Raw genomic sequence first — 22192 nt, forward strand, 5'->3', positions numbered from 1 at the left:
CGGCATGCCCCGTCGCTGTTGTTGTTGTGGGACTACAGGAGGGCTGATGGAAGTCCTTACTCGCTCTCAAAGGGCGGGCCCACTTATTTAAGCTTAAACGGACTCGGCTGCAGCTTCCCCGCATCGGATTCAGGGTCCGGCCCAAGCTTGCACACCCAGCCTTAACCACGACTCGGCACATCCATGATTCGCGCCCGCCAAACCCAACTCGTTCGCCAGATCCATCCATCTCCGGTCCAACCTCCATGGCCAGCTCCCGGGATGTCGCCAGCAGACTGCGGCAGGCCGTCTTCTATGGCTCGGTTCCGCTGGAAATACGGCTGGACAAGCACGACTGCAGAACATATGACGATAGCGAACCGTACCTGGTGAGCAAGGCATTTATACTGTCACCGCCCCTATTGGTATTAACCTGTGCAGATCCAATTTCCTCGATTGTTATACCTGGGCCTGCTCATCCCAAAGCTTCACAGTTTCTTCTCTAACAGCCTGATATATCCTGACGTCGAGCCCCGGGAAGCCTGGCTCTCCTACGAAAATGTTCCGCTGAAATGGCATTATCCGCTTGGGCTCCTGTATGACTTGTATTCTGGGAGTGAAGCGTACTCCGGCGAAGGGGACGGAAACGATGAGGAGTCCGCCAATAAGGGAAACCTCCCTTGGAAACTAACAATACATTTCTCGGGATACCCGGTAGAGCATCTGGTCAAGCTTGATGCTGCAGGCAAGCATCTGCATGATTTGTACATCAACAGTGTGAAAGAGGTGGGTTGACACATCCTCGAAGCCTACTGTGCTGACTTCCCAGGCCGACTATGTCCGTAATGGAACAGGAAAGACCATCATGTCGCTCAATAAAGACGACTCGACCAAGCTTTGGGAGTCCGTCAAAGAACATAACTTTTCCGTCTTCAATCCAATCAATCAGAAGCTTCTCAACCCCCAAGGAATCAACCTTCGGAATATACCTATCAAGCTGTACCTTCCGCATGCACCGTTCGATACTACAGAAGAAGAGCCAACGCCGGGATCTTTGCGCGTCTTACAAGCCCCGGTCCCCCCGATCCTCTCTTCCCGTAAGCCGGCTTTTGATATGTTCCGAGGCACATAGGCTAATCGAAAATTCGCAGGCTCACCACAAACACTGGGTACAGCTTTGAACACCATGATACCTAGCCTTTTTCCGAGTAGACGGATTCCCACACTTGCCCAACCCATATTGCATGGAGGCATACTTCCGCTAAGCGCCAATGTCGAAGATCTGTTGCGAACGGCTGCGTACCTGGATGGCTGGCTCCATATTGCTGTGGTAATGATGGCCTAGCTTATCCGGGTATGCGATTTTTTGATCGTTCAAGATTTGTATACTGATACCGCACGGTCTATAGGTTGTTCGCAAGTCTCTCTTAGGTTCTGAGGACCCATGTGACTTGGACGACTCATACTATAGGCGGAATACCAGGTGCTCGGACGTATATCTTAGGATAGTTGGTCCACGGCTTCTGGATGAGCTCTCTCAGTACTAAGTCAGGCGTCCTTCCCGTATCGGAAGTGGTTCACATAGACTGTCTCTTCGCCACTCTCTTCGTCTCCTGGCAACGGTATGCTTGTAGTATCCATCAGGGCGAATCCAGATTTACGCATCAGGTCGAAGAAGACCTCCTCACTAGAGTGTCGTTTCTTCATTGCGATTAGGATAGTTACAGCGGGCGAGCATTTGGCGAGTGAGTCCAGAGTCTTGACCAAAGCAGGGCTTGGAGGAGTCAGAACAAATATTGTCGTCAGGGGTAAAGAGAGCACTGACCTGCTATCAGGATTGTATGTACAGTCAGCTGCAACAATGAGATCTAGCGCCGGATGCGGAGTACCCGCCTGTCCGTGTACAACAAGGTTTTGAGGCAGGTCCCCGTCCCAATCCAATTGCCAGAACGTCAAGCCAGAACCAGCTTTGGGCAGAGTTTGGCTTATATTCCTGGATACGATCTCTTCGACCTCGGGTAGATCCGTTAATATGACTTCGGCCTTCGCCATGCATTGAGCGATTGAAATGGCGACCTACAATATGGTCAGCGTAACCATAGGGGTTCATTGTGACGGACTTACGACGCCGCAGCCCGTGCCTAGCTCCATCACTCGGAGGGCGCTCTTCCTGGCAAGGTTGACCTTCTCAAGAATATCGCGGATATGGCATGACATAGTCACTCCTGCATCCCTACAGCACATGTTCAATAAGGGAGCTTTCTATTGAAATGGATTCTAAATACCATAAATGCCGAGCAATGCTCTCTCCCGTCTCTTCCCAGATACGGAAGACCTCCCCTGTACAAGCAGCGATCCGCCTTTCTACCAACTTGGCAGCCTCCTCTTCCCCCTTGGCTAGATCGAGAGGCGCACTCCAAGCAGATACAACTCCCCTGAGCTCCGCATCATAAAGCTTCACAAAATCGTCTCTTTCGGATTTCGCTTCCATGCCCACACGCACTCTAAGAGGCCATGCCGGCTTGGTGCGACTTAGTGGGAGGATGATGGGAAGGCTGCGCATGCCACCGGTCCATTGGACTGTTCTCCATACAACTAGTTCTTCATGGGAGGAGCTGCAGCTAAGCAGTTCTGCCGAGAGTGTGACATCGTGAGGAAGAAAGGAATCTCCCAAGTCGGATGTTATTGTGATGAGGGCATAAATGTGCGATTTCGAGGGGTTGCACTTTTCTTGGACTACCAGTGGAGTTTTCAGGAACCGGATGTAGCGCATGGCGATTGATGAAATGGAGTACTCCGTATACTGAATGGAGAGGCGATTTGCTGAAGGTCTCTCTCACTGTGAAACCATTGAAGTCCGAAAAAGGTTCGCTAGCGCGGCATCGTTGCAGGGATGTGCCGGCCCCGCACGTGCAGCCATCCGAACCGACACCTGGAACCACCTGGACAGCTTGCTCCCAGCCTCTCCGCATTTCACCCTCCCTTGAACAATCCACCACCGACATTCCTTCGCCTGCTGACCTCAATGCGCTTACAGTCTGCAGCGCGCTCTCGCCGCCGCCGCTCCCGCTCGATTGCCCAGCTGTCTAATCCAGAGTGAAGAGTGAGCCTTGCCAATCACAACGCAGCTGCCGTCATCATCATGTATCGCCGCGGGGACCCACGCTGGAACCGCACAATCCAGCACATAGCGGACAACATCGAGCATGCCAACGAATCGACGCAAGAGCACCTCTGGACCTTCACTCAGGAATACATAAACCCGTGTCTGTCGTCCACCACACAATGCGTCAACACTTGCATGGCACCCTGTGTCGCCTCGCGGGACGACCGGCGCCGCAACCGGGCGCGGTCTCGAGGCCGGGCGGAAATGAGCTTCGATTTCTACGACGATTGGGAAGAGGATGAGAATGATGGGTTGCTTGGGTGGGGGAACGAGAGCTTTGACCGGTTCATTGGAGGGGGAGGAGGGTCGAGTAATTACGGGTCTGTGGTGTCGCAGCCGGGAAGGCAGAGGGCAATGAGTTACGGGACGAGGAATCGCGATGGGAGGTTCGGGAATGTGGTGGCGGGGAGAAGAAAGAGCGCGGTGCAGCCGCATGATGGCGGTCCGGATCCGACGATTATACCAAGTTCGTCGTACTTTGGGTTTCTGGGGAGATTGCCGTTCCGGATTGGAAGTAAGGGATTGCGGTATAAGCCCTCTGCGGCGGATTTGGTGGAGCATCCTGGGCAGGGGAGGAGGAGTTTGGACCATGAAGAGCGGCAACCGTTGATTGAAGAGATTGAGGAGGAGGGGGAGCAGCAGGGAAGGGAGGCGAAGGGGCAAACCAGGCAAAGGAGTCATACGAATGCTTCCGGGCATACCACGGACTCGCTCAGTTCGCGGGGGGATATTTTCCCGAGCGAGGACGAGATTGATGATGCGGTGCCGTTGGATGACGAGTTTGCGTTTGCATTGGAGCGCCGTACGACGGGGCAGGGGAACGATGATGCGAGCAGTGGAAAGTCGCGCCCTTCTGACAAGAATAAGAGGCACTCGGATTCTCACCTCTCAATACGATCGGCTTCATCGGTTCGGTTAGACTCGCACGGGCGGAGAAGCACGGAGAACCTTCCGGCCATGTCTGCTATGGACATAGATGCACCCACTCTATCCGATCTCAAGGAGGAAGAAGAGCGACTGCGTCTAGAAGAAGAACGCGAAATCGAACGCAAGCGGCAATCTGCAAAGCAACTCGCTCTCCAGCGCGGTCTAGCCTCTGAAACTGCAGAGGAACCCGCTTCCTCATCCGCCCCAATGCCCAACGTCGTCATCCCCCGCCCCACATCGTCTACCAGAATCATCAGTGAGCCTCCGGAACCCATCTCCGTCCATCCATCACATCAGGAGTCGAACGAAACACTTCCCATCTCTTCTCCTGCCATCCCCTTCCCAACCTTCGAAGAGCCGCCTCAGACGGCACCAGAGAGCAGTTCCTTCCACGTCGACGACAGCGACTTCTCCAGCTTTGCGCCTACGCCGAACAGACCGCTGAGTATCAGGGAGGTGCAGCTGCACCGAGACGAACCAGTTCAGACGCAGGGCCAAGGCATGGCTAAGGGGACTGATGAGCAGCACGAGTTCGTGCCTGCGAGGTTGCCTTTCTTTGGGAGCGAGCCTGGTTGAAGAGTGTGGGGAAGTGGAGCTTTTTGGGCTTATGGTTGATTGTACTACTTTCAGTGGATTGAAGAGTCCTGTGCGGGTTTTGATATTGCGCCTGCTGTATGCCGCACCGTCGAGCTTTAGCGCCGAGGGCGTCGCTGGCAGACAAAGAAGGCGTTGGGATGGAAGAGTTGCTCCGGGAGGGTGGGAGGGGGTAGGGGGACGGGGGAGAGTCGCCGTGACTACGCAGGTCACGAAGGTCAAGATGCCTCGGGGACCCTGATATATGACTGTCCACGGTAGCGCCATCGCCCTGGCCGTAGTTGCCGACTCTGTCTAACAAGGCCGACGCTGAAGCAGCTCATCGTAGCCGAGGGATGGGTGGCATGATCACGTCTATAGTCAGGGTACCCGCCATCACAGGAACGTGGGAGCAAGCGGTTGAACCCGCTCGACGAGAGGATTGATCAGCACATGTGCGCAGTGTATGATGTAGGTGACCATGATGTACGGAATGATATAATGAGCACTGCCAAACGGGTATCGCAGCATTACTCCAGCTTTAATGCAAACACATGTACTCAAAACGATCCAACGAATTCAATGACTTCAAAGCCGTGCCATCACCGAACCTCCCTCAAACACCCCCAAACGTAACCTTCTTCCTCGTTAAATCCAAATAGATATCCTCGAGCACATCTCTCTTCCTCTTCCTCCCCTCCTCATCCCTCTCCGCCCTCTCTTGCTCCTCCTCCTCGTCCGCCTCGGCATCTTCTTCCGTCCTCGGCTTCCACACCGCAATGCTGCCATCCGCATGCGAAGAATACATTTCTACATCGTGCGCGCGCCAAGCCAGCGCCGTCACCCGATCAGCAACATTTCTCCTCGGCGTCTTCGACGACGAAGCCCCTGCCACAGCAGCAGCGCCCGCATCCCTCTCCCCACCCGCCATCCTCCTCAACCTCCTCACCAACCTCCCCTCAAAAAGCTCAAACCCCAATATCTCGCCTCCCCCATTCGGGAAAAAAATGACCTCCCCTCCAGCGGGCATGAACCTCGCGGGCGGCAAGACGGGTATACAAGGCGCCAAACCCGAAGCATTGCGCACCATGGGGCCGAAATTGACGAGCGTGTTGGCGCCCGTGTCAGTGTCCCAGACGCGGATGCGCGAGTCGTGCCCGCAGGTGATCAGGTAGTGTGCGTCTTCGGTCCAGAGGAGGCCGTTCACGGCGCCGCGGTGGGCTTTTGCCTGGGGGCGAGCGCTATGCTGGAAGGAAGAAGAAGACGAGGAGTGGCGTCCTAGAATCCCCACCGTGTCTTCCAGGTCGAGGACGCCGAGTTCGGCCGAACTGCGCCGGATGTCCCAGAAGCGGACGCTGCCGTCTGTAGCGCCGCTGGCGAGGACGTGGTCGCGGGTGGGGCTCCATGCTGTTGCGAGGACGGCGCCTGCGTGGCCCGGGAGGGAGTGCGTGTTCGCGCCTGAGCGGAGGTCAATGAGGCGGACGGCTTGGTGCTGCGTGGCGCATGCGACGAGGAGGTGGTCTGCGATGGGGGAGAGGGCGATGTTGTAGACGACGGAGTCGAGGTCGAAGGAGGCCGAGGGTTGGAGCGTCTCGGACGAGTAGATTTTGACGGTGTGGTCGTACGAGGAGGTTAGGAAGGCGAGGGAGTCGAAAGGGTAAAAGCAGATTTGCGTGATGCCGAGTTTGTGCTCTTCGGAGGTTTTGCGCACGGAGGAGAGGGGAAGGTATCGATTGTTTGGTGTTGCATCTTGGGATGTCACGGATGAGATGGGGTTTTCGAGATCCCAGATTGCGATGGAGGAGTCGGCGCCGCCGGAAAGAAGGTAGCGGCCTTCGAATTTGTCAATGGTGAGAGCATTGACGCCGGATATGTGGGCAGGAATGGTCTCGTTTGGCTCGTCTTTGGATGATGCCCTGTAACTGAAAGTTATGGGCGTGGGTTGAAGCGCGTAAATGAGGCGCGTTGTGGTGTTGCGGAGAACATGGTCGGGAGAAACTATGCCGACGGAGCGGGCGAGCAGGTGTGCAGTGCTCATATGCGACTACATGCTTTGAGCGTTGGTGTTTGATGGACCACTGACTTGGATGAGATGACGTCCAGATGGTTGGGCTGGGCGGAGATCGGGAGATCGGGAAGCTATGACCATCTAGATGCGGCTCAGTTCGCTGAGATAGTCACTAGGGCACGGACTCCCGTTCTCTCCGCTTCACTTTCACCTTGGGAACGGGGCGGTTCACTTCCATTCTTTTTGGTCTTTGAGGTTCACCTTCACCGACTGATAACCTCGCGAACAAAAGCCTATTGGACCCCACGATGAGAATATCGCGTGATTCGAACCATGCGGAACTTCAGGCGACGGCTGTCAGAGACTTCTCTGCACGATGAGGGACCGCAAACCGAGCGTCCTGCTAAGCGCAGGCCAAATGTATACGATGCCATAGCGGGTAGGCATGTTCCTGGGTCCAGGCTAGGCTTTTCTAACCCTTTCGGTAGGCAGAGTAACCGATGACGGTGTCATTTATCCCAATCGCCCCAGCACCGTCAAACCCAAAACCAAGGTGCAGCCTCTGCGTCCGGATGAGATTCTCTACAAAGCCCGCAAGGCACCAGTCAGATACGACGAATCCGACCACTACTTTGCACATGCGAACCTCCCCGAAGACCAGGGTTTACCGAGCGGCGAGCTGTTGACTGCATTGCATGCATATATCTCGAACTTTTATGCGAGGAGCCAAAGACGTGTCAACCAGAAGGTGTGGAAGAGCATGGACGAGACGGCGCTTATTGCGCTCGGTATACTCATAGAGGAGACGACGAAAGAGATTCTGGGAGAAACGGGAGACTTTGTTTTTACGGAGGGGATGGAGGAGGGCGAAGAAGAGGCAGAAGCGGATGATATCGTTCGGCAGAGGATAAGAGCGCAGAATGAGAGGCCAAGCGAGGCACGCAGTGACAGGGAATATGAACTGTGGGATGCCGCGGATGAGGAAGAGGAATGGATGAATGAGGAGCCAGAATCGAGCGACGGATCCTCGAGGTCGTCTTCAGTGGACTGAGGCTCGTAGTCCCAAAGGCACCATGCTTGCCTCACTTTCTGGGGTGCGCATGCCTGATAAATGAATGCGGTATAAGGATTGTAGTTGCTCCCCTCTGCCATTTCTGCCATCCCTCTCTGTGGACAATACGTACTTGGGTACCGGCATATACCTAGGTATCCGGGCATGCGTTGGTGCGGACTTGGCATCATGAAGAAGGAAGGAACGATAATGGGACCAGCGGCATCCCTGGCTGGGGCCTATACTCCGCTGCATCTGCACACCTTGGTTCTCTCACGGTGAACATTGTCTTCGAAATGGTCTGTCATGTTCAAAATTACTTCGAGCTAGTTGCGCTGACTCCTAATTTACAGGCTCCCAAAGTCACCGCCAACGCCGCTAAACAGGCTCTCATACTTGCATGGTTCCATAAGACGGCGGTCGCACACAGCATCAAGGACCTAGAGAAGGCTCTACCGTCCGTTGCCTCCATCAATGGTCTGCAGGTCAAGGACTATCTGCAGGCGCTCTCCGACGACAACAAGATCAGAGTCGAGAAGATTGGGAGCGGCAACTGGTACTGGAGCTTTCCGAGCGATGAAAAGAAGGCAAGAGAGGCTGCGCTTGAGAAAGCCCAGGATGAGTATAACAAGGCATCTGCTATCGCGGCGGACCTTCAGGCCAAGGTGGATGAGGCTGGGGCTGCCCGTGAGGAGGACAGCGAGTTTCCCGCTGGTACTGGTACGACTCCGTGACTTTACCCCTCCGCCCCAATTCACATGTCCAGGCGGCGATCGTAAAACTCTCATAACCCGCCATGCCGAGCTGACCAAGGAGCTTGAGGTTTTGCGTAAAGAGCTCGCGGCCTACAGTGAACATGACCCAGTCGAGATGGAAAGGAAGAGCTTGGAGACTCGGAAGTTCAGAGACGATGCTGAGAAGTATACTGATCACATCCTCAGCATGGAGGGCTGGCTCAAGGAACAGATGGGTGGCGATAGAGAACAGATGGCGAATATCATGCGTGAGTGCTATGGGGATGAGTTTGATGAAGAGGAGGGTGGATTACGTGAGCTGTGATTACAGATGAGAATCTGGAAGAATCATTGCTGGTAGTACGGAAACAGGGAGAGCACTGGCATTGCTCTCTCAGGACAGAGCTCTTGTCACTGATGAGTTGGGTTTCATCTCCGGGAGTCATGACAACACTCTGCAGCCTGGGTTTCCGAATTAGTTGCGCAGCTGAACGTGCGAGAATCATCCTGACTCATTTCGAACGATGACTCTTCGCTCTATCTTTTGGAGGGTGCCTGTCAAATAGATGCACGACTGTGGCTCGTGCGTGGCTTGACCGGTGGCTGAGGCTCGCTTCCAAAGCGTCATGGCTCATATAATTCCGAAGCTCTTCCCCCCACCACTCCAACCAAGACCGTTCGCCTTACAACCGCATGTAATTATCTGACAATTGCTCATTGATTCCGCCGGCCGCAGCATAGATAACTCTCTGCCATCGACGTCTCTCCTCCACAACCACCAAGTCGCCTTCAAATATCTCAGCAAACCCCACCACTAGCATGGCCGCCGTCGCAGGCACAGACAATGCGGCAGCGCAAGAGCCACCCGACCCAGCGAGTCCCAGAGGTGGAAGGAGTGGTGGCCGTGGTCGTGGAGGACCAGGACGAACATACGGCGATGGGCATAGCTTCACGCCACGCGGCCGAGGAAGAGGAGGGAACCGTGGTCAGGGAAGAGGAAACAGAGAGGATGGGGGCAATCGTGGAGGAGCGAGGGTGTCTGAGAAGAGCTTGGGGAAAGCGCCAGCTGCTACTGGTGAGTCCTTTCAGCGGTTCTCTTTTCCTCGAGACGTGTCCGAAGACAGGCGGAAATTGCGTGAGCTTAGAGTTGACCAACGCACTTCCGGTAGATGCTCAATCAGGCTCCGCACCTGCGACCGCGCCCCTCGATGCTGAAGATACCGATGCCGAAGTTTGCTTTATTTGCGCCTCTCCGATACAACATACAGCTGTTACTCCTTGCAATCACCGCACTTGCCATATATGTGCATTACGGTTGCGTGCACTGTACAAAGTCAAGACATGCGCTCACTGCAGAGTAAGCTGGACCTCCACACGTTTTCTTGTAAGTCACGCTGACTTGCAGTCTAGACGGAGTCGGACTATGTCATTTTCACGGATAATCACACAAAGAACTACGAAGAGTTCACAGAAAAAGATTTCTTTAAGACGTTCGAAAGCTTGGGAATCCATGTAGAAACACAAGATATTGTGGTGGATACGGAACTTTTGCTCAGGTATAACTGTCCGGATAGCGAGTGTGATGTGGCCTGTTTGGGGTGGCCCGATCTTTATCGTCATGTCCAGACGGTGCATCACAAGAAGATGTGGTATGTATGAATTCCCAGTTTTAAGACTGCGGAAACTGATGGGGGATCTTTAGCGATCTTTGCACACGGAACAAGAAAGTCTTCACGCATGAGCATGAATTATTCACGCCGGCAGAATTGGCAAAGCACAAAAAGTTTGGAGACGACAATCCAGGAGCGGTCGATCAAAGCGGGTTTAAGGGACATCCGGAGTGCGGTTTCTGCCGGATACGGTTCTACGGCGATGATGAGCTCTACACCCACTGCAGAGACAAGCATGAGCGGTGCCATATCTGCGATCGTCGTAACGAGGGACGGCAACAGCAATATTATGTCGACTACGATGCCTTGGAGGTGCACTTCCGAAAGGACCATTTTCTCTGTCCCGATCGCGAGTGCCTCGAGAAGAAGTTTGTCGTCTTCGACTCTGAGATTGATCTGAAAGCACATCAGCTCGAAGTGCATCCCGGCGGCCTGTCCAAAGACGCACTACGAGATGCTCGCAGGGTAGACATGTCTGGTTTCCAGCTCCGCCAGACGCGCGAGCAAGAAACTGGGTCTAGGCGCGGTCGTGGAAGGGAAGGAGGGCGAGGCAGAGTACGTGACCCTAACGCTGAGCCGCTTCCTGTTTCGTCCGCGCAGCCCCTGAGTAGGGCAGAGCTGGCCTTCCAGCGCCAGATGGCCATCCAAAGCTCGCAACCGGGCGTCGGCAGAGTTTTCGGTGGCCAGCTGACATCTGCAGCGGCCCCTACTCCATCCGAAGCCTTTGCAGCAAGGCCGCCCTCCAGCACAGCAACACCAGCCACAGTTACAGCATCTCGACCACGAGCAGCAGCTGCTACCGCCTCAGGCGATGGTGGTGGAGAAACACAGCCAGCCGCCGCCGCACCCCGCACCCCGCAGGAGCAGGCTCGCCTTCTGCGCCACAATGCAGTCATCGAGCGAGCATCCAACCTGCTGCGCAACGACCAGTCGAAACTGGGCGAATTCCGGGCGCAAATCACGGCCTATCGCACGTCCAAGGTGTCGGCTTCCCAGCTCATTGACCACTTCTTCACCCTGTTCGATACCAACCCAACCGAGCTGGGCAAGTTGATCAAGGAACTGGCGGAGATCTTCGAAGTGACGACCAAGCGTACGGATCTGCTCAAAGCGTGGAGCGACTGGAAGGCTATCAATGAGGACTACCCCTCGTTGCCTGGAGCAGCAGCAGGCTTGTCGTTGGGCAGTGGTCCGGGAGCCCATGGCGGGTCTCGGGTGCTGAAGCTCAAGAGCTCGACGGCACAGTCGTCGCGCTCTGCTGTCAACCGGCAAGCCAGTTGGAGCACAGCGTCGACCAGCGTATTCCCGCCTCTAGGAGCGCCGTCGTCTTCATCGTCGTCTAGGATCGGAGCGAAACCGGGCCAGGTAGCTTGGGCGAGCTCCTCCAGCGCGGCACGCCCATCGCCACAACCATCCCGAGCCAGTTCGTCGGCGGCGCTGAATCAGCAAGCAAAGCCACCAGCCAACCTTGCAGAGGCGTTTCCAGCGCTGCCGGCGGCGGCAAAGCCTACAACTACGATATTCAGTCCGGGATACACGGGAGCGGGGCTCCGACGCGACCACAGCGGGAGAAACGTGCCTATCACGAATGCATGGACGGCCGGATCCGGAGGAGGAGGAGCTAGCAGCAGCACAGCAGCTGCTGCAGCAGATGAAGCTGGAGCGGGTGGAAAGAAGAAGGGCAACAAGAACAAAAAGCAGACGCTGTTTCACTTTGGCTGATGAAAGGGCGGAATGTGTGCGACTGAACTGTCTGCCTCTTCCGGGGGATGTGCAGCCAGATTCGATAGATAGGTTGCGCATGCAGATCTGGGATTTGCAGGCCGGATGCTGCGGATAGGGTAGCCGGCCATGTCGGATGTGGTGTGACATTTGTCTTCTGCTATGTATATACGGGATGTGCATAGGAAGGCGTGTTGTAGCATTCAAAGAGGAAATATACCTCTCAAGTCCGCTATTAGCGAGCACCGATTGGCATGGTTCCTGGCCGTTCCCAGAGTCGTTCCACACTACTGTGCTGAAGCACGCAGGAAGGGTAGAAGATAGTATTATATCTTCACACAGTCATTGCAGAGTGCAGTGGCAAGGCTGAGGATCGTCTTTGTGGCGCCGGAGATGATCAAGTTGTTTGAAAATCCATAACTCTTAGATCTCTCGCAACAACGTCAGCAGTATTATAATCGCATCGCCAGCATTTGCTGATAATGTTTCCGACTTCTCCAAGAGACTTCGTAGCTGGAAACTCGCCCTTCAGATATTTAGACTCAGTTTCTTCTTCGGATAGATCATTGTACGGCGCAAAGCCAGTCATGATCTGGTATATCAATGACCCAAGCGCGAATAGATGCGCTTTGGTTGAATTCTTCTCCCCAGGATATGCGTGGCTGGGCGTGACAACAACAAGCAGAGGTGAGCCATCTAGAGAGGAGCCGGAGAAGTCAGCCAGTTTCGCGTTCATATCTGCGTCCAGTAAAACATTGCTGCAGGTCAGATCTCCATGAACGACTCCTACTCGATGCACGAAGCTCAGCGCTTCAGTGATTTGTACGATCCAGCGAAGACGTTGGCTAGTACTCATGCTTGCGTTCTTTAACAGGAACGAGTGCAGTTGGCCGTGAGGCGCGTATTCAAGGCGGATGCAAAATTCATCGTACGGACCGTAGTAACGGAGAAGGCCAGGGTGTCCACCAGAGTGTTCGACTCGCTCGTATATCTTCTTCTCAGTGGTGATGAAGTCATTGTTTTTCTCGTCATGCGGGGACTTTACGACGGTCTGGGAGGATTTGTGGAGGCATACCATGCCTATAATACCCCACGACACTATGTCCGCTAGGCCGAAGCCTGTAGGGTATTGAACTTCGTCTGACATGACAGCTTGGCGGAAAGCAATTAGCTGTCGCTTGCTGAGGGTAGGGAGACAAGTCTTAAGAGGCGTATTGATTCTTGGAATTCGCAAGGCCAAGATGTTCACGGGAGAAGGGCAGAAGGTTGAGATGGATATTGTTGAGCAAGCTCGAGCCGCATATTAGGTGGTGTTAGCGTGGAATCTTTAGAAGGGCTAGTATTGGCGTCATGTGTTGTATAATGGGCAAAGTGCTCCCTGTGCAAAGCAACAAGGCAAAAAGAAAATCCAAATTTGATAAAGGGTGAGTTGACTTGAGCTGGCCCGCCAAGAATCTCCCTTTCCTCCCTTGCTCGATCGGTTCCGGCACCGTTTACGCTAAGCTTTGTACGGCCCGCTGTCCCCACAGTCCAAGCGTTTGGCGCCAATCTCCCATCTTCCCGCCTCACAACAACATCAGATCAACACCACCCCCGCCATCACCATATCGCCTCCCACGCCTTCATCCTTTGCGCTTGCTCCTTGCCACGCCATCCATTTCGTGACGTTTGCAGACCCTTCCGCGCACGTTGAGCCGCCCTCCTGTCCACCCAGTACCCCGAATCCCCCTGAACTCCTTTGACCGACAACCAAACAAAGAGATAATGGCACATTAATCCGATCAGCACCACTAGCACGCATTTTCGCTTCTCGACGCGTCTCAGCATTCCACGATTGCCCAACTCCACTCCTTAGCACTTTAGATTACTCCGCATATACCGCACCGACTTCCCACCGACGCTACCGTAGCTCCCGCGCGCGACGACATCATGGCCGCGCACATGCATCCCTATCCTCGCCCAAACGGCCAGTACCCTGTGGCTGCTCCCCAACCACCCATTCCTAATTCCGACGGAAGCTTACCCCCCATATCCGCTAGGCCCAACGACGACACCTACAATCCCATGGTCCCCTACCAACATGTACCCACCCAGCAAGCCCCCGCGAACCCAGACCCCCTTGTCCCTTATAAAGGTCGTAAGGGCGACTACACGTACAGGTGCGTCACAGATGGTGCCTCGCCAAAGGGATCGCAGCACTGACGTATGATAGCCTCATTGTCGAACAGCAGCCCATACGGGCCCGTATGTGCGGATTCGGTGATAAGGTATGTAGGCAAGCCTTCCGCTGCTTTGCTTTAGTGTTAGCTGACACTCCTTTGTAGGATCGCCGACCGATCACTCCTCCCCCTTGTATAAGGTTAGTGGTTTGGGATAACAAGGCCAACAAAGAGGTCAATTACCACGACATAGACAGCTCCTATTTCGTCCTCAGTGTGGATCTGTTTGCTGCCAACGGAAAGGAGGAAGTCAACCTGGTCCGTCATGCAACCAGCGGTAGCACCCACCTTTCAATCAGCCAGAGCCCTACCACCGCGTACCCCGCACCGCCAGACCGACAGCAAATGTACGGCGCACCGACTTATGATAGCTACGGCCGTCCTATGATGCCCCCGCAGGCTCCGGCCTATGGCCAGCCACAACCCCAGATGGGTGCGACCTACTATCCGCCAAGTGCAGTGCCCGCCCAAGCCTATCAACCTGCTCCAGCCGCAACTGGTTATCAAGGTTCGCCTGCGGCATCGTACCCTAATACCTACGCCCCCCAAGGACAATACGGAACGTCTCTCGTACCCATGTCCCCCGTGCCCGTCGTTGCGCCCCCGCCGTCCGCGACAGGCATGTATACTCGCAACCTGATTGGAAGCCTGACGGTGAACGCCTCCAAGCTCAACGACACCAAGAAACAACTCGGACTCTGGTTCGTGCTGCAGGATCTGTCGGTGCGGACCGAGGGCACCTTCCGGCTGAAGATGAATTTCATCGATGTCGGCAGCGGCCAGAATAACGGTCACGTGCTCAACAAGGGCCGCGCTCCCGTTTTGGCGACGTGCTTCTCCGAGCCCTTCCAGGTCTTCTCCGCCAAGAAGTTCCCTGGCGTGATCGAGAGCACGCCGCTCAGCAAGGCATTTGCCTCCCAAGGCATCAAGATTCCCATCCGCAAGGATGCGCCCAAGACGTTGGCGAACCAGGCCGAGTATGACGCTGACGAGATATGAGGCCTGGCGGCAAAACGAGGGAGGGGGACGATTAATGTTGACTTGCTGACACCTAGACCACTGACACCGACACCGACACCCTGCGCGCCGAGATTTTGGGGAGCGGACGGAAGCATGGTTTGAATATGCAGAGACTTCGGCTGGAGGCGGAAGGCCGTTGGGTCTCGTCCGGATTTGGGGAGGGCAGCAACTGGCCTCCCAAGGATTGGATGGAAGGTGGGGAGGCTGGGAGGGATTGGTTCTGCTTTGTGTTTTGGCCAACACCGCCGAGCCTTTGGTTTGGACAGTCCATTACCTGCTTTGATTGCCCTGGGGCATAATCCACACTTACGTTGATGCCTCATGTACCGTACTCCGTTGGCTCTATATCCGTTGGGGGGTATTGTAAAGTATTGCTGTGCACGGCCATTGGAATAGACGCTTCTGGAACGAGACCATTGAGAACTGGCTTTGAGAGACGTTTATTTGGATGGCAGATGAGTCGCTGGGGAGACGGTACATTTGCAACACGCAGAGAGATCTGCGCCCGTGGAGGCGTTTTGCTTAGTTTCTCTCTGGTTGTTCTCACCGATTTTGCTTTTGTTTTTCTTGTTCGATTGAAAGCGTTTTGTGGCGCTACGAAAAACTGGCGTGGAGAATAGATTTTTCTTCGGATACATTATGAAATTCTGGCAAGGGAGTGCGATGAAATAAATGGAAATGAGATGGAATGGTATGTGACGAGAGTGAACCATATAAAGATGTTGTCTGCATAATTAACAAACGCCTTTACAATGCTACGGATCTATTCGCACCTGAACTAATACACTAGAACGTGATGTAGCCGATGTTTCTACCTACATTTATCACATCATCGGGTGGTGGCATACCGGTACACCGCAGAGGCACAAGCACCGCCACAGCCAGGTTCGCTTTTTGCCCAACCATCGCACGGGCCCTCATGGGAAAATTTCAAATGTCCCGTCTTCTCGGCCCACGGAAATTCCGAAATTGCATGTGGGCTGTGCGACAACAACAACCACCATCCATGGATCCACATCCAAGGTTCCAGACTCGTCGGCTGATGAGCAAACAGACCAGACACACAACAAGTCGGACCCGTCCCCACACTTACAGCCCGCAAATGTCGGACGGTTGGCGAGGGAACTGGAGGTGCCTGCAGCATTTCCCGCCCTTGAAGAGGTCATGACGGGCCCCGATTCCGCTGTGAATGTGCAGGTAGCAGGTGAGTGTGGGTTGCGCCCATATCCAGGAATCATAATTCGTGTACCCGGTACACGCAATCTGCCACTACTCGAATCATTGGCGGTGTCCACGTCATTGCAGGCGCCGGCGCCGCGGCCCCGAACCTCAAACTATCAACCCTAGTCATCTCCACTAGACGGCAGCCCTGTTGGCGCTTCCCGCCGCGAAAGCTTGCAAGTTGGAGACAATCCGTTGCGTGGCCACTATGCACTGGCACACCCCACTTCCATGGGAAATGGACCCGTTCTGTGATCACGCCATCCATCGGCGTTAGGGATCCTAAGGTTTGTGAACAAAAGATTTTCTCCATCTGTCTCTCCGCGCTGAAATGCCCGGATATGCCTGGCAGCGTCTCTGGTTGGCCTTTGGATTGGTTCATAGCGGTATGGCTTTCGTACATTACCAGATCAGCAAGGTGCTAAATGAGATGTCGTCTAGAGAAGGGAACTTTTTGATCGGGGGAAGCCCGCAAACAAAAACGTTGCATTCATCGGGGCTCCTTCGAGAACAGAACCGTAGGTGCAAAATTGGTCGGCTTCTGAGATTGTCTTCAAAATTCAGTGTCCACGAGAAGGCCAGCAGTTCGGGAACATGGCAGTGCTTCGACGGAACAACTCCGTGTCCAGGCGACAACTGTGGCCCCTTCGTGAGATCTGCCCCCGTAAGGGATTGCTCTTATCCTGGATGACTTTTTTTAGGCATGCGATTATATTATGCGTTGCAAACGCAAAGATCATCTGAAGCCGCACAACATCTGAGGGAACGCAATTGACTGCAAAGAAAAGGGAAAAGGAAAGCCGGCAACATGGAAAATGCTCGCTATGCATCCTCTATCCAACATCGAGTGCTCCGTCGAATCGTTGCTTCGTCGAACGTCGTCGTCATCGTCCACCGAACAAAAAAGATTGGCCCTGCCAGTTGATGTGTCTGGTACAAAGGAAACGGTTCAGGAGGTGAATGAAGTTCGGACAAAGGCCCGCCGGAGGGACATGGAAAAAACCGGAAGTCAGTAGGGTCGCATCTGCGGCGCGCCGACTGAAGGAGGCGGCAAGATAGGCCCACCCAAGGGCACTGAAGCGCTCGAAGGCCCTAGGCGATGGAACATCTGGACAAGGCGCTCACCCACGCTGGTCTCCAGTTCTGTTCCATCCCTCGCAATCTTGACTTCCCTGTTAGCATTCCAAGGATTGCGAAGCCCGCGTGTGCGGTAAAACGGTAGTCGGTTCGTCGAGATCCACTCAACCTTGAATGGCTTTCCCCAGCCTTGTGCCACTCCAGAGGGATCAACCTCGGCGTGTGAATCCTGCTTAACGACGTCTCCTCCTTCCCCTTCCGACTCGGATAACTCCGCTTCCCAGAATATTGTTCCCCTAGCCGAGTCGTCGATGATTCTGCCCTTGGGCGCGAATTCCGTAGCGGGTGTTGGGATCGACTTGGGGACGTCATCCGCTTCGGCGACGTCCTTCTTGGGCGGGAATTCAAGCAGAGATGTTGCATCCTCGAGGATTGGCGAAGCCATTCGCGCGTAACCGAAGTATTCGCCCGACTTATTCGCCGAGAAGATCAAGTAGACATTTTCAGCGGTCTATAGTCTGTGAGCATGAGATGTGTGTTGGCATTTCGGCCATTCTGTCTTACATGGTAGGCTTTATTGAGCGCGTCTTCGTTGTGAGATTGAGTTGCCCAGATGCCCGTTCGTACGCTTGACTCCAGATCCTGCAATGTGAGACTCTTGACAATAAAGTATCTTTCCTTGGCGCTAGACGCTTGCCGAGCGTGCTCATCGGTTGGCCGAGTGGGGGACTCAGGTCCCTCTTGTTCCTCGACACCGTCCACATTCTGCGGGGACTTGGGAGGAGGTGGATTGGCGGTCGGACTTCCGACCATGGCCGAAGGTCCTGTTGGTATACCCGAAGCTGGAGCCGAACTCCGACGCAGTCTGCAAACCAAGCGTACTCCGTTGAAGCGAGAATCGTGGAACCTATGCATCGCCGCGGTACAGGCGGCCTCGGTCCGGTAGTTGACGAATGCGCAGTTGCTCTTGGAGATGAGGAAGAGACTCTCGATATCCTTTGTTGCGTCTCGCGAGAAGTGGTCCTTCAGTGCCGTGACAGTCGTGCCCGGAGGAAGGTTGCCAACCCACAGAGCATGTCCGGACTGCTTTGGCTTCCGAGGAGGGCCACGAGGCACAGAAGTGGCAGGACCTGGTTGGCTCAAACCTGTCACTCGGTCAGAACATGTGCAGAGGTTTGCTAGGCTGGTCGATTCAACTCACCTGGAGCACCGAGAGTCCCACTAAGCACGGCCGTACCGGGTGTTTGCCCTCCTGGCATCGCACCCGGCGCGAAACGGGCTCCGTGGGCGAAGCCACCGTCCATCTGAGGCGGCACCATGGTATGACCCAGACTGGGCATGGGCACATTGGAGGAGCTCAGCTGCCTGCCAGCGTACAAAGCCGGATGCTGGGCAGGCTGAGCATGAAAGGTCTGGGGCAGCTGGGGCTGGGCCGCATAGGGAGAGGGGTAGTAGATGTAGGGGGAGGATTGTTGGAAGGTCGGGTATGAGCCGTGGGGGGTGTTCGATGCAGGTGGAAGGCGCTGGTTCGGAGGGAAGGAGCCGTAGTGGGGTTGGGTGCCGTGGGAAGGAGCGAACGTCTGCCCATACGGAGCCGGCGCATAGGCAGGCTGTTGAGGAGGATACGGCCCCGCAGCGTGAGGGCCACCTGCAATCTGCAGGTTCTGCTGAAGCTGATAGACGACTGCGGGCGTCGACGCGCCGGAGAGGGGTTGCTGGGGTACTTGAGCGGACTGCTGCTGAACCAGTTGATGACGGGCAGGGTCAATGGAAGGATACTCTGGGAGTGCATCCGCCATGGAGGCCATGCTCAAAGGGTTCGCGCCATGGTGCTCCTGCGCATGGTGGTGGGGTCCTGCGAGATGTGCAGGTGAAGGAATATGGGAGCGGTTGGATGGCTGAGGTAGAGCACCCAGCTGGGACCCGGGCTGGAAGGGGCTGGCAGTTGGTGCAGTCTTGTACTTGTACGCAGCAGAGCTCTGGGGATTGTCGCGTACAAGACCGCCTGCTGTGCTTTCATCCTGAGACGGTGGGGCCGAGGCCGGCAGGCCAGAAGGTGCGTCCCCCATTTGATCCTCGAGGACAATGGGGAGCGCAATCCACTGCTGTACCCAAACGAATGCCATGTCAGTCCATGTTTATTTGAAGTGAGCGACTAGGTAGCGAACGTGCGGTAATGGAGTTGGCCTGAGGCGCAGAGTGGAGTGGTAACGTACCTAAGCCCTATATCACCTACTGTTCCCTATGGCAGTGGCAAGTCAGATACTGAGCCTCCCGAAGGAGACAGTAGGCTGTGTCGAGGAAGGAGAATCTCCTTCGAGATGGGGTGTATGCCAATGAGACGGACGGGACGATGGACAGTCGACGGTTAAAAAAAGAAGTCTCTCAGGATGTGGGCCGGATGAGGGAAGATTGACCAGCTTCGAGGATTGAGATGGACCTAGACGAAACGTGCTCGCTTGCACCGAGACCAAATATGAAGTCCAAGGGCAGGTGGCCAGTCAGGCGAGCGAAGTGGATGCTTGGGGGGCGCCAGGGCAAGGAGCAGCGCAACAACAACAAAAATCGACAACGGAGTAGTCCGTAGCCTGAGCACGATACTCTGCTTGATTAGGCCTTGTACTTGTTGCTGCGTAAAGCGAGACAAGGGTTCCCAATGGAGCTTCTCCTTTCCCCAGTGTCCAGCGGGATCGCCACACGCGATGTACCACACAGTACGACCGGGCTCTGCCTCAATTGCCTCCGTCTCGAGACTTTGAACGGAGTGTGATTGGGTCCAAGGTCAGCGACGGGGTGTGGCTTGTGTCGAGGCTGCGTTGGAGGTATACCGAACCAGCAAGCCGGCACCACCGGAGGCGACTTGATCCCCAGATAGACTGCGTAGCTATCTGCCACAGTACCACAGTATCCTTGGTGTGGCGAGTATGTACTGTGGCACACAGGGAAGAAATGGATGCGGAAATCTGCACAGCTGATCGGACAAGGCCCGAGGGCCAGGTGTGGCGGAGAGCAGTACTGGTAGGATATCGTTATCCACCCACCGAAAGGGGCTTCATATTACAAGTAGGCAAGATGAAAGGACGCCCTTTCTACTAGTGAAGGATGCCGTCATGGCAGGCATTTTCCAAGGCAGATGGAGTAGGAAGACAAGGTCTTGCAGAGCGTGGGGCTAGTCATCTGACTAGGCGCGTTTCCGCAGTGTACCTAGGTACTTCTTTTTTTTTTTTCGCATGGTACCTGAAATGTCCTAGTCCTGGAGAATTACCCCAAGGGGCCCCGTTCCTGAGCAACCCTACTATGTATACAACGGCCAATCAAAATGCGAAAGAGCGCAAGACAAGCGTCCATGGGAGGGAGAGAGCAGGGTCAGCGAGGAATTCGGTGACGACGATAGCGGCCACTGGGGGGCAAGCGGAGCGAGGCGCCTGTTTGGGGCTTCTCAAAGCCCCGCGGAAGGTGAGGAGGGCGCATTTACCGGCCGTCGAGTGAAGTAATAAACCACAGTAGTGCTGGCTGTTGGGCCTAGGAAAGAGGGCCGGCAGGCAAGATGCCAGTCCGACGCCACAATGTTACTTTTAGCATGTGCACTACATAACAAACTATTGTTGCGTCGGCGAGTTGGATCTCGGGCGGCTGAACTTGGCCGAGTTATGGGCAGCCGTATGGGCAGTTTGCTGGCAGAGACGGTTGCCACCGTTGACTGTGTCTACCACAGTTGTACTACGCGTGTGTGATGCAAGCCAAACGCACCGTGTAGATCGGATGGGCAACCGCATTACCCGGATGGGAAGCAATGGAGGGTTGCCGGGAATCTCAGGGTCCAGCGTGGCTTTCAGCTTCTCGATCGGCAAGGGCATGGGCAAATTGGGAAAATTGGATGCCAGTCTGTGGCTTTGCCGTCGCCAGGGCCTCGCTTTTCCCATTCATGATTCAGAACAAGCATTTCGGTCCGCGCTCACTGACGTAGTCGCCCCAACGCCCTATGGTGCCCTGCTGTTCCCCTTGCCCGGGAGGACCCTAACATTGGCAGGGCCCAATTCAGGGTCTAGCAGCACTCTGTCGTGGCCCAGACTCCACCGCCCTGAACATACTGTAGTAGCAGATGGAACCCCAAATCTTGTCGAGCTTGTGATGCAGACGCTGACGTCGGTGGATGCGTGGAGAAACAAAGATTCGTTCCATGACGTGATTTTTGTCGGTTGTGCCTTTGCCCCGGGGAACCGCGGTTTCGCGGGCCCAGCCGTGCCACGCTCTGCCCCCTCTCGCGTTCTCGACCAATCTCGACCCGCCTTCCCCTGTGGCGGTGTCTGCTCGCGCCACACCTAGATCGCCACACCAAATCGCCACATGAATCCATCTCCCGCAGATCCCTTGATGAGAACCATGCAGGGTTGACCAACGTGTATGTCCCTCATACGACAGCAATAATAATAGCATACTCCATCATGCCCAGTGTTGATCTGGCTTCTTGGCCTTCGTAGGCTGCACATCATCGCCATCTCTTCGGCTTCCCGTCTTCGAACTGTGTACGTGGTACATTGTGCGACTGGACATCGGCAAAGGGGCATCGCTACTTCGCAAACCCTCTCGACTGAAAAAGCCTCTATGACACAGCCCCGCCCTCAGGCGCCCAGTAGCTTCTGCCCCTCGGTCGCGACAACGGCGACTTCGAAGGCGGATGCGCCGATACGGAGATACCACGTGACCCGGGTCCAACTTGAACAGTCGAAACTCTAACATCACTGTAGCTCTCGTGCGGTGACGGCCAGCTGGTTCCTGTGCCTGATAGTGGCCCTGACGAGGTATATGCCTTCTGCGGCGTCTG

At 55.2% G+C, this 22192-nt stretch overlaps 12 protein-coding genes across 12 annotated transcripts; 8 read left to right on the top strand and 4 right to left on the bottom strand.

Moving 5' to 3' along the window:
• The first annotated feature begins 56 nt into the window (after positions 1 to 56).
• Positions 57 to 1426, top strand: EI97DRAFT_17891 (autophagy protein-like protein 5). The gene is made up of 4 exons (XM_033793488.1): positions 57 to 368; positions 421 to 765; positions 809 to 1076; positions 1131 to 1426. Exons 1-4 carry the CDS (start codon positions 246 to 248, stop codon positions 1322 to 1324), a joined length of 930 nt encoding a protein of 309 aa, XP_033658541.1. The 5' UTR covers positions 57 to 245; the 3' UTR covers positions 1325 to 1426.
• Positions 1427 to 1527: 101 nt separating this feature from the next.
• Positions 1528 to 2752, bottom strand: EI97DRAFT_366958 (uncharacterized protein; the record flags this gene model as incomplete). The annotated part of the gene is made up of 4 exons (XM_033795061.1): positions 1528 to 1753; positions 1805 to 2055; positions 2104 to 2212; positions 2265 to 2752. The coding sequence occupies 4 exons, from the start codon at positions 2750 to 2752 to the stop codon at positions 1528 to 1530; spliced, it is 1074 nt and encodes a 357-aa protein (XP_033658542.1).
• A 191-nt stretch (positions 2753 to 2943) lies between these two features.
• EI97DRAFT_18124 (uncharacterized protein) lies at positions 2944 to 4839 on the top strand. The gene is made up of 2 exons (XM_033793513.1): positions 2944 to 3744; positions 3814 to 4839. Exons 1-2 carry the CDS (start codon positions 3122 to 3124, stop codon positions 4646 to 4648), a joined length of 1458 nt encoding a protein of 485 aa, XP_033658543.1. The 5' UTR covers positions 2944 to 3121; the 3' UTR covers positions 4649 to 4839.
• Positions 4840 to 5115: 276 nt separating this feature from the next.
• EI97DRAFT_429095 (WD40 repeat-like protein) lies at positions 5116 to 6728 on the bottom strand. The gene has a single exon (XM_033797362.1). The coding sequence runs from the start codon at positions 6681 to 6683 to the stop codon at positions 5262 to 5264; it is 1422 nt and encodes a 473-aa protein (XP_033658544.1). The 5' UTR covers positions 6684 to 6728; the 3' UTR covers positions 5116 to 5261.
• Positions 6729 to 6986: 258 nt separating this feature from the next.
• Positions 6987 to 7992, top strand: EI97DRAFT_472183 (uncharacterized protein; the record flags this gene model as incomplete). Its single annotated transcript, XM_033801844.1, has 2 exons — positions 6987 to 7092; positions 7142 to 7992. 2 exons carry the CDS (start codon positions 6987 to 6989, stop codon positions 7702 to 7704), a joined length of 669 nt encoding a protein of 222 aa, XP_033658545.1. The 3' UTR covers positions 7705 to 7992.
• An 8-nt stretch (positions 7993 to 8000) lies between these two features.
• On the top strand, positions 8001 to 8763 carry EI97DRAFT_438418 (meiotic nuclear division protein 1; the record flags this gene model as incomplete). The annotated part of the gene is made up of 3 exons (XM_033799492.1): positions 8001 to 8003; positions 8058 to 8424; positions 8471 to 8763. 3 exons carry the CDS (start codon positions 8001 to 8003, stop codon positions 8761 to 8763), a joined length of 663 nt encoding a protein of 220 aa, XP_033658546.1.
• Positions 8764 to 9010: 247 nt separating this feature from the next.
• Positions 9011 to 12029, top strand: EI97DRAFT_18025 (uncharacterized protein). The gene is made up of 4 exons (XM_033793502.1): positions 9011 to 9513; positions 9608 to 9795; positions 9849 to 10087; positions 10141 to 12029. The coding sequence occupies exons 1-4, from the start codon at positions 9258 to 9260 to the stop codon at positions 11828 to 11830; spliced, it is 2373 nt and encodes a 790-aa protein (XP_033658547.1). The 5' UTR covers positions 9011 to 9257; the 3' UTR covers positions 11831 to 12029.
• Positions 12029 to 13060, bottom strand: EI97DRAFT_18117 (kinase-like protein). Its single transcript, XM_033793512.1, has one exon. The coding sequence runs from the start codon at positions 12975 to 12977 to the stop codon at positions 12228 to 12230; it is 750 nt and encodes a 249-aa protein (XP_033658548.1). The 5' UTR covers positions 12978 to 13060; the 3' UTR covers positions 12029 to 12227.
• A 338-nt stretch (positions 13061 to 13398) lies between these two features.
• On the top strand, positions 13399 to 15048 carry EI97DRAFT_409455 (uncharacterized protein; the record flags this gene model as incomplete). Its single annotated transcript, XM_033796668.1, has 4 exons — positions 13399 to 13989; positions 14043 to 14097; positions 14155 to 14482; positions 14558 to 15048. The coding sequence occupies exons 1-4, from the start codon at positions 13760 to 13762 to the stop codon at positions 15046 to 15048; spliced, it is 1104 nt and encodes a 367-aa protein (XP_033658549.1). The 5' UTR covers positions 13399 to 13759.
• A 167-nt stretch (positions 15049 to 15215) lies between these two features.
• On the top strand, positions 15216 to 15781 carry EI97DRAFT_18183 (uncharacterized protein). The gene has a single exon (XM_033793518.1). It carries the CDS (start codon positions 15384 to 15386, stop codon positions 15687 to 15689), a length of 306 nt encoding a protein of 101 aa, XP_033658550.1. The 5' UTR covers positions 15216 to 15383; the 3' UTR covers positions 15690 to 15781.
• Positions 15782 to 17299: 1518 nt separating this feature from the next.
• EI97DRAFT_447115 (uncharacterized protein) lies at positions 17300 to 19493 on the bottom strand (the record flags this gene model as incomplete). The annotated part of the gene is made up of 3 exons (XM_033800074.1): positions 17300 to 17878; positions 17932 to 18512; positions 18569 to 19493. 3 exons carry the CDS (start codon positions 19491 to 19493, stop codon positions 17300 to 17302), a joined length of 2085 nt encoding a protein of 694 aa, XP_033658551.1.
• An 823-nt stretch (positions 19494 to 20316) lies between these two features.
• Positions 20317 to 21693, top strand: EI97DRAFT_438423 (uncharacterized protein; the record flags this gene model as incomplete). The annotated part of the gene is made up of 3 exons (XM_033799493.1): positions 20317 to 20430; positions 20619 to 20823; positions 21083 to 21693. The coding sequence occupies 3 exons, from the start codon at positions 20317 to 20319 to the stop codon at positions 21691 to 21693; spliced, it is 930 nt and encodes a 309-aa protein (XP_033658552.1).
• Between the last annotated feature and the right edge of the window lie 499 nt (positions 21694 to 22192).

Source organism: Westerdykella ornata (assembly GCF_010094085.1).
Source record: "Westerdykella ornata strain CBS 379.55 unplaced genomic scaffold EI97scaffold_1, whole genome shotgun sequence".
Classification (NCBI taxonomy): domain Eukaryota; kingdom Fungi; phylum Ascomycota; class Dothideomycetes; order Pleosporales; family Sporormiaceae; genus Westerdykella; species Westerdykella ornata.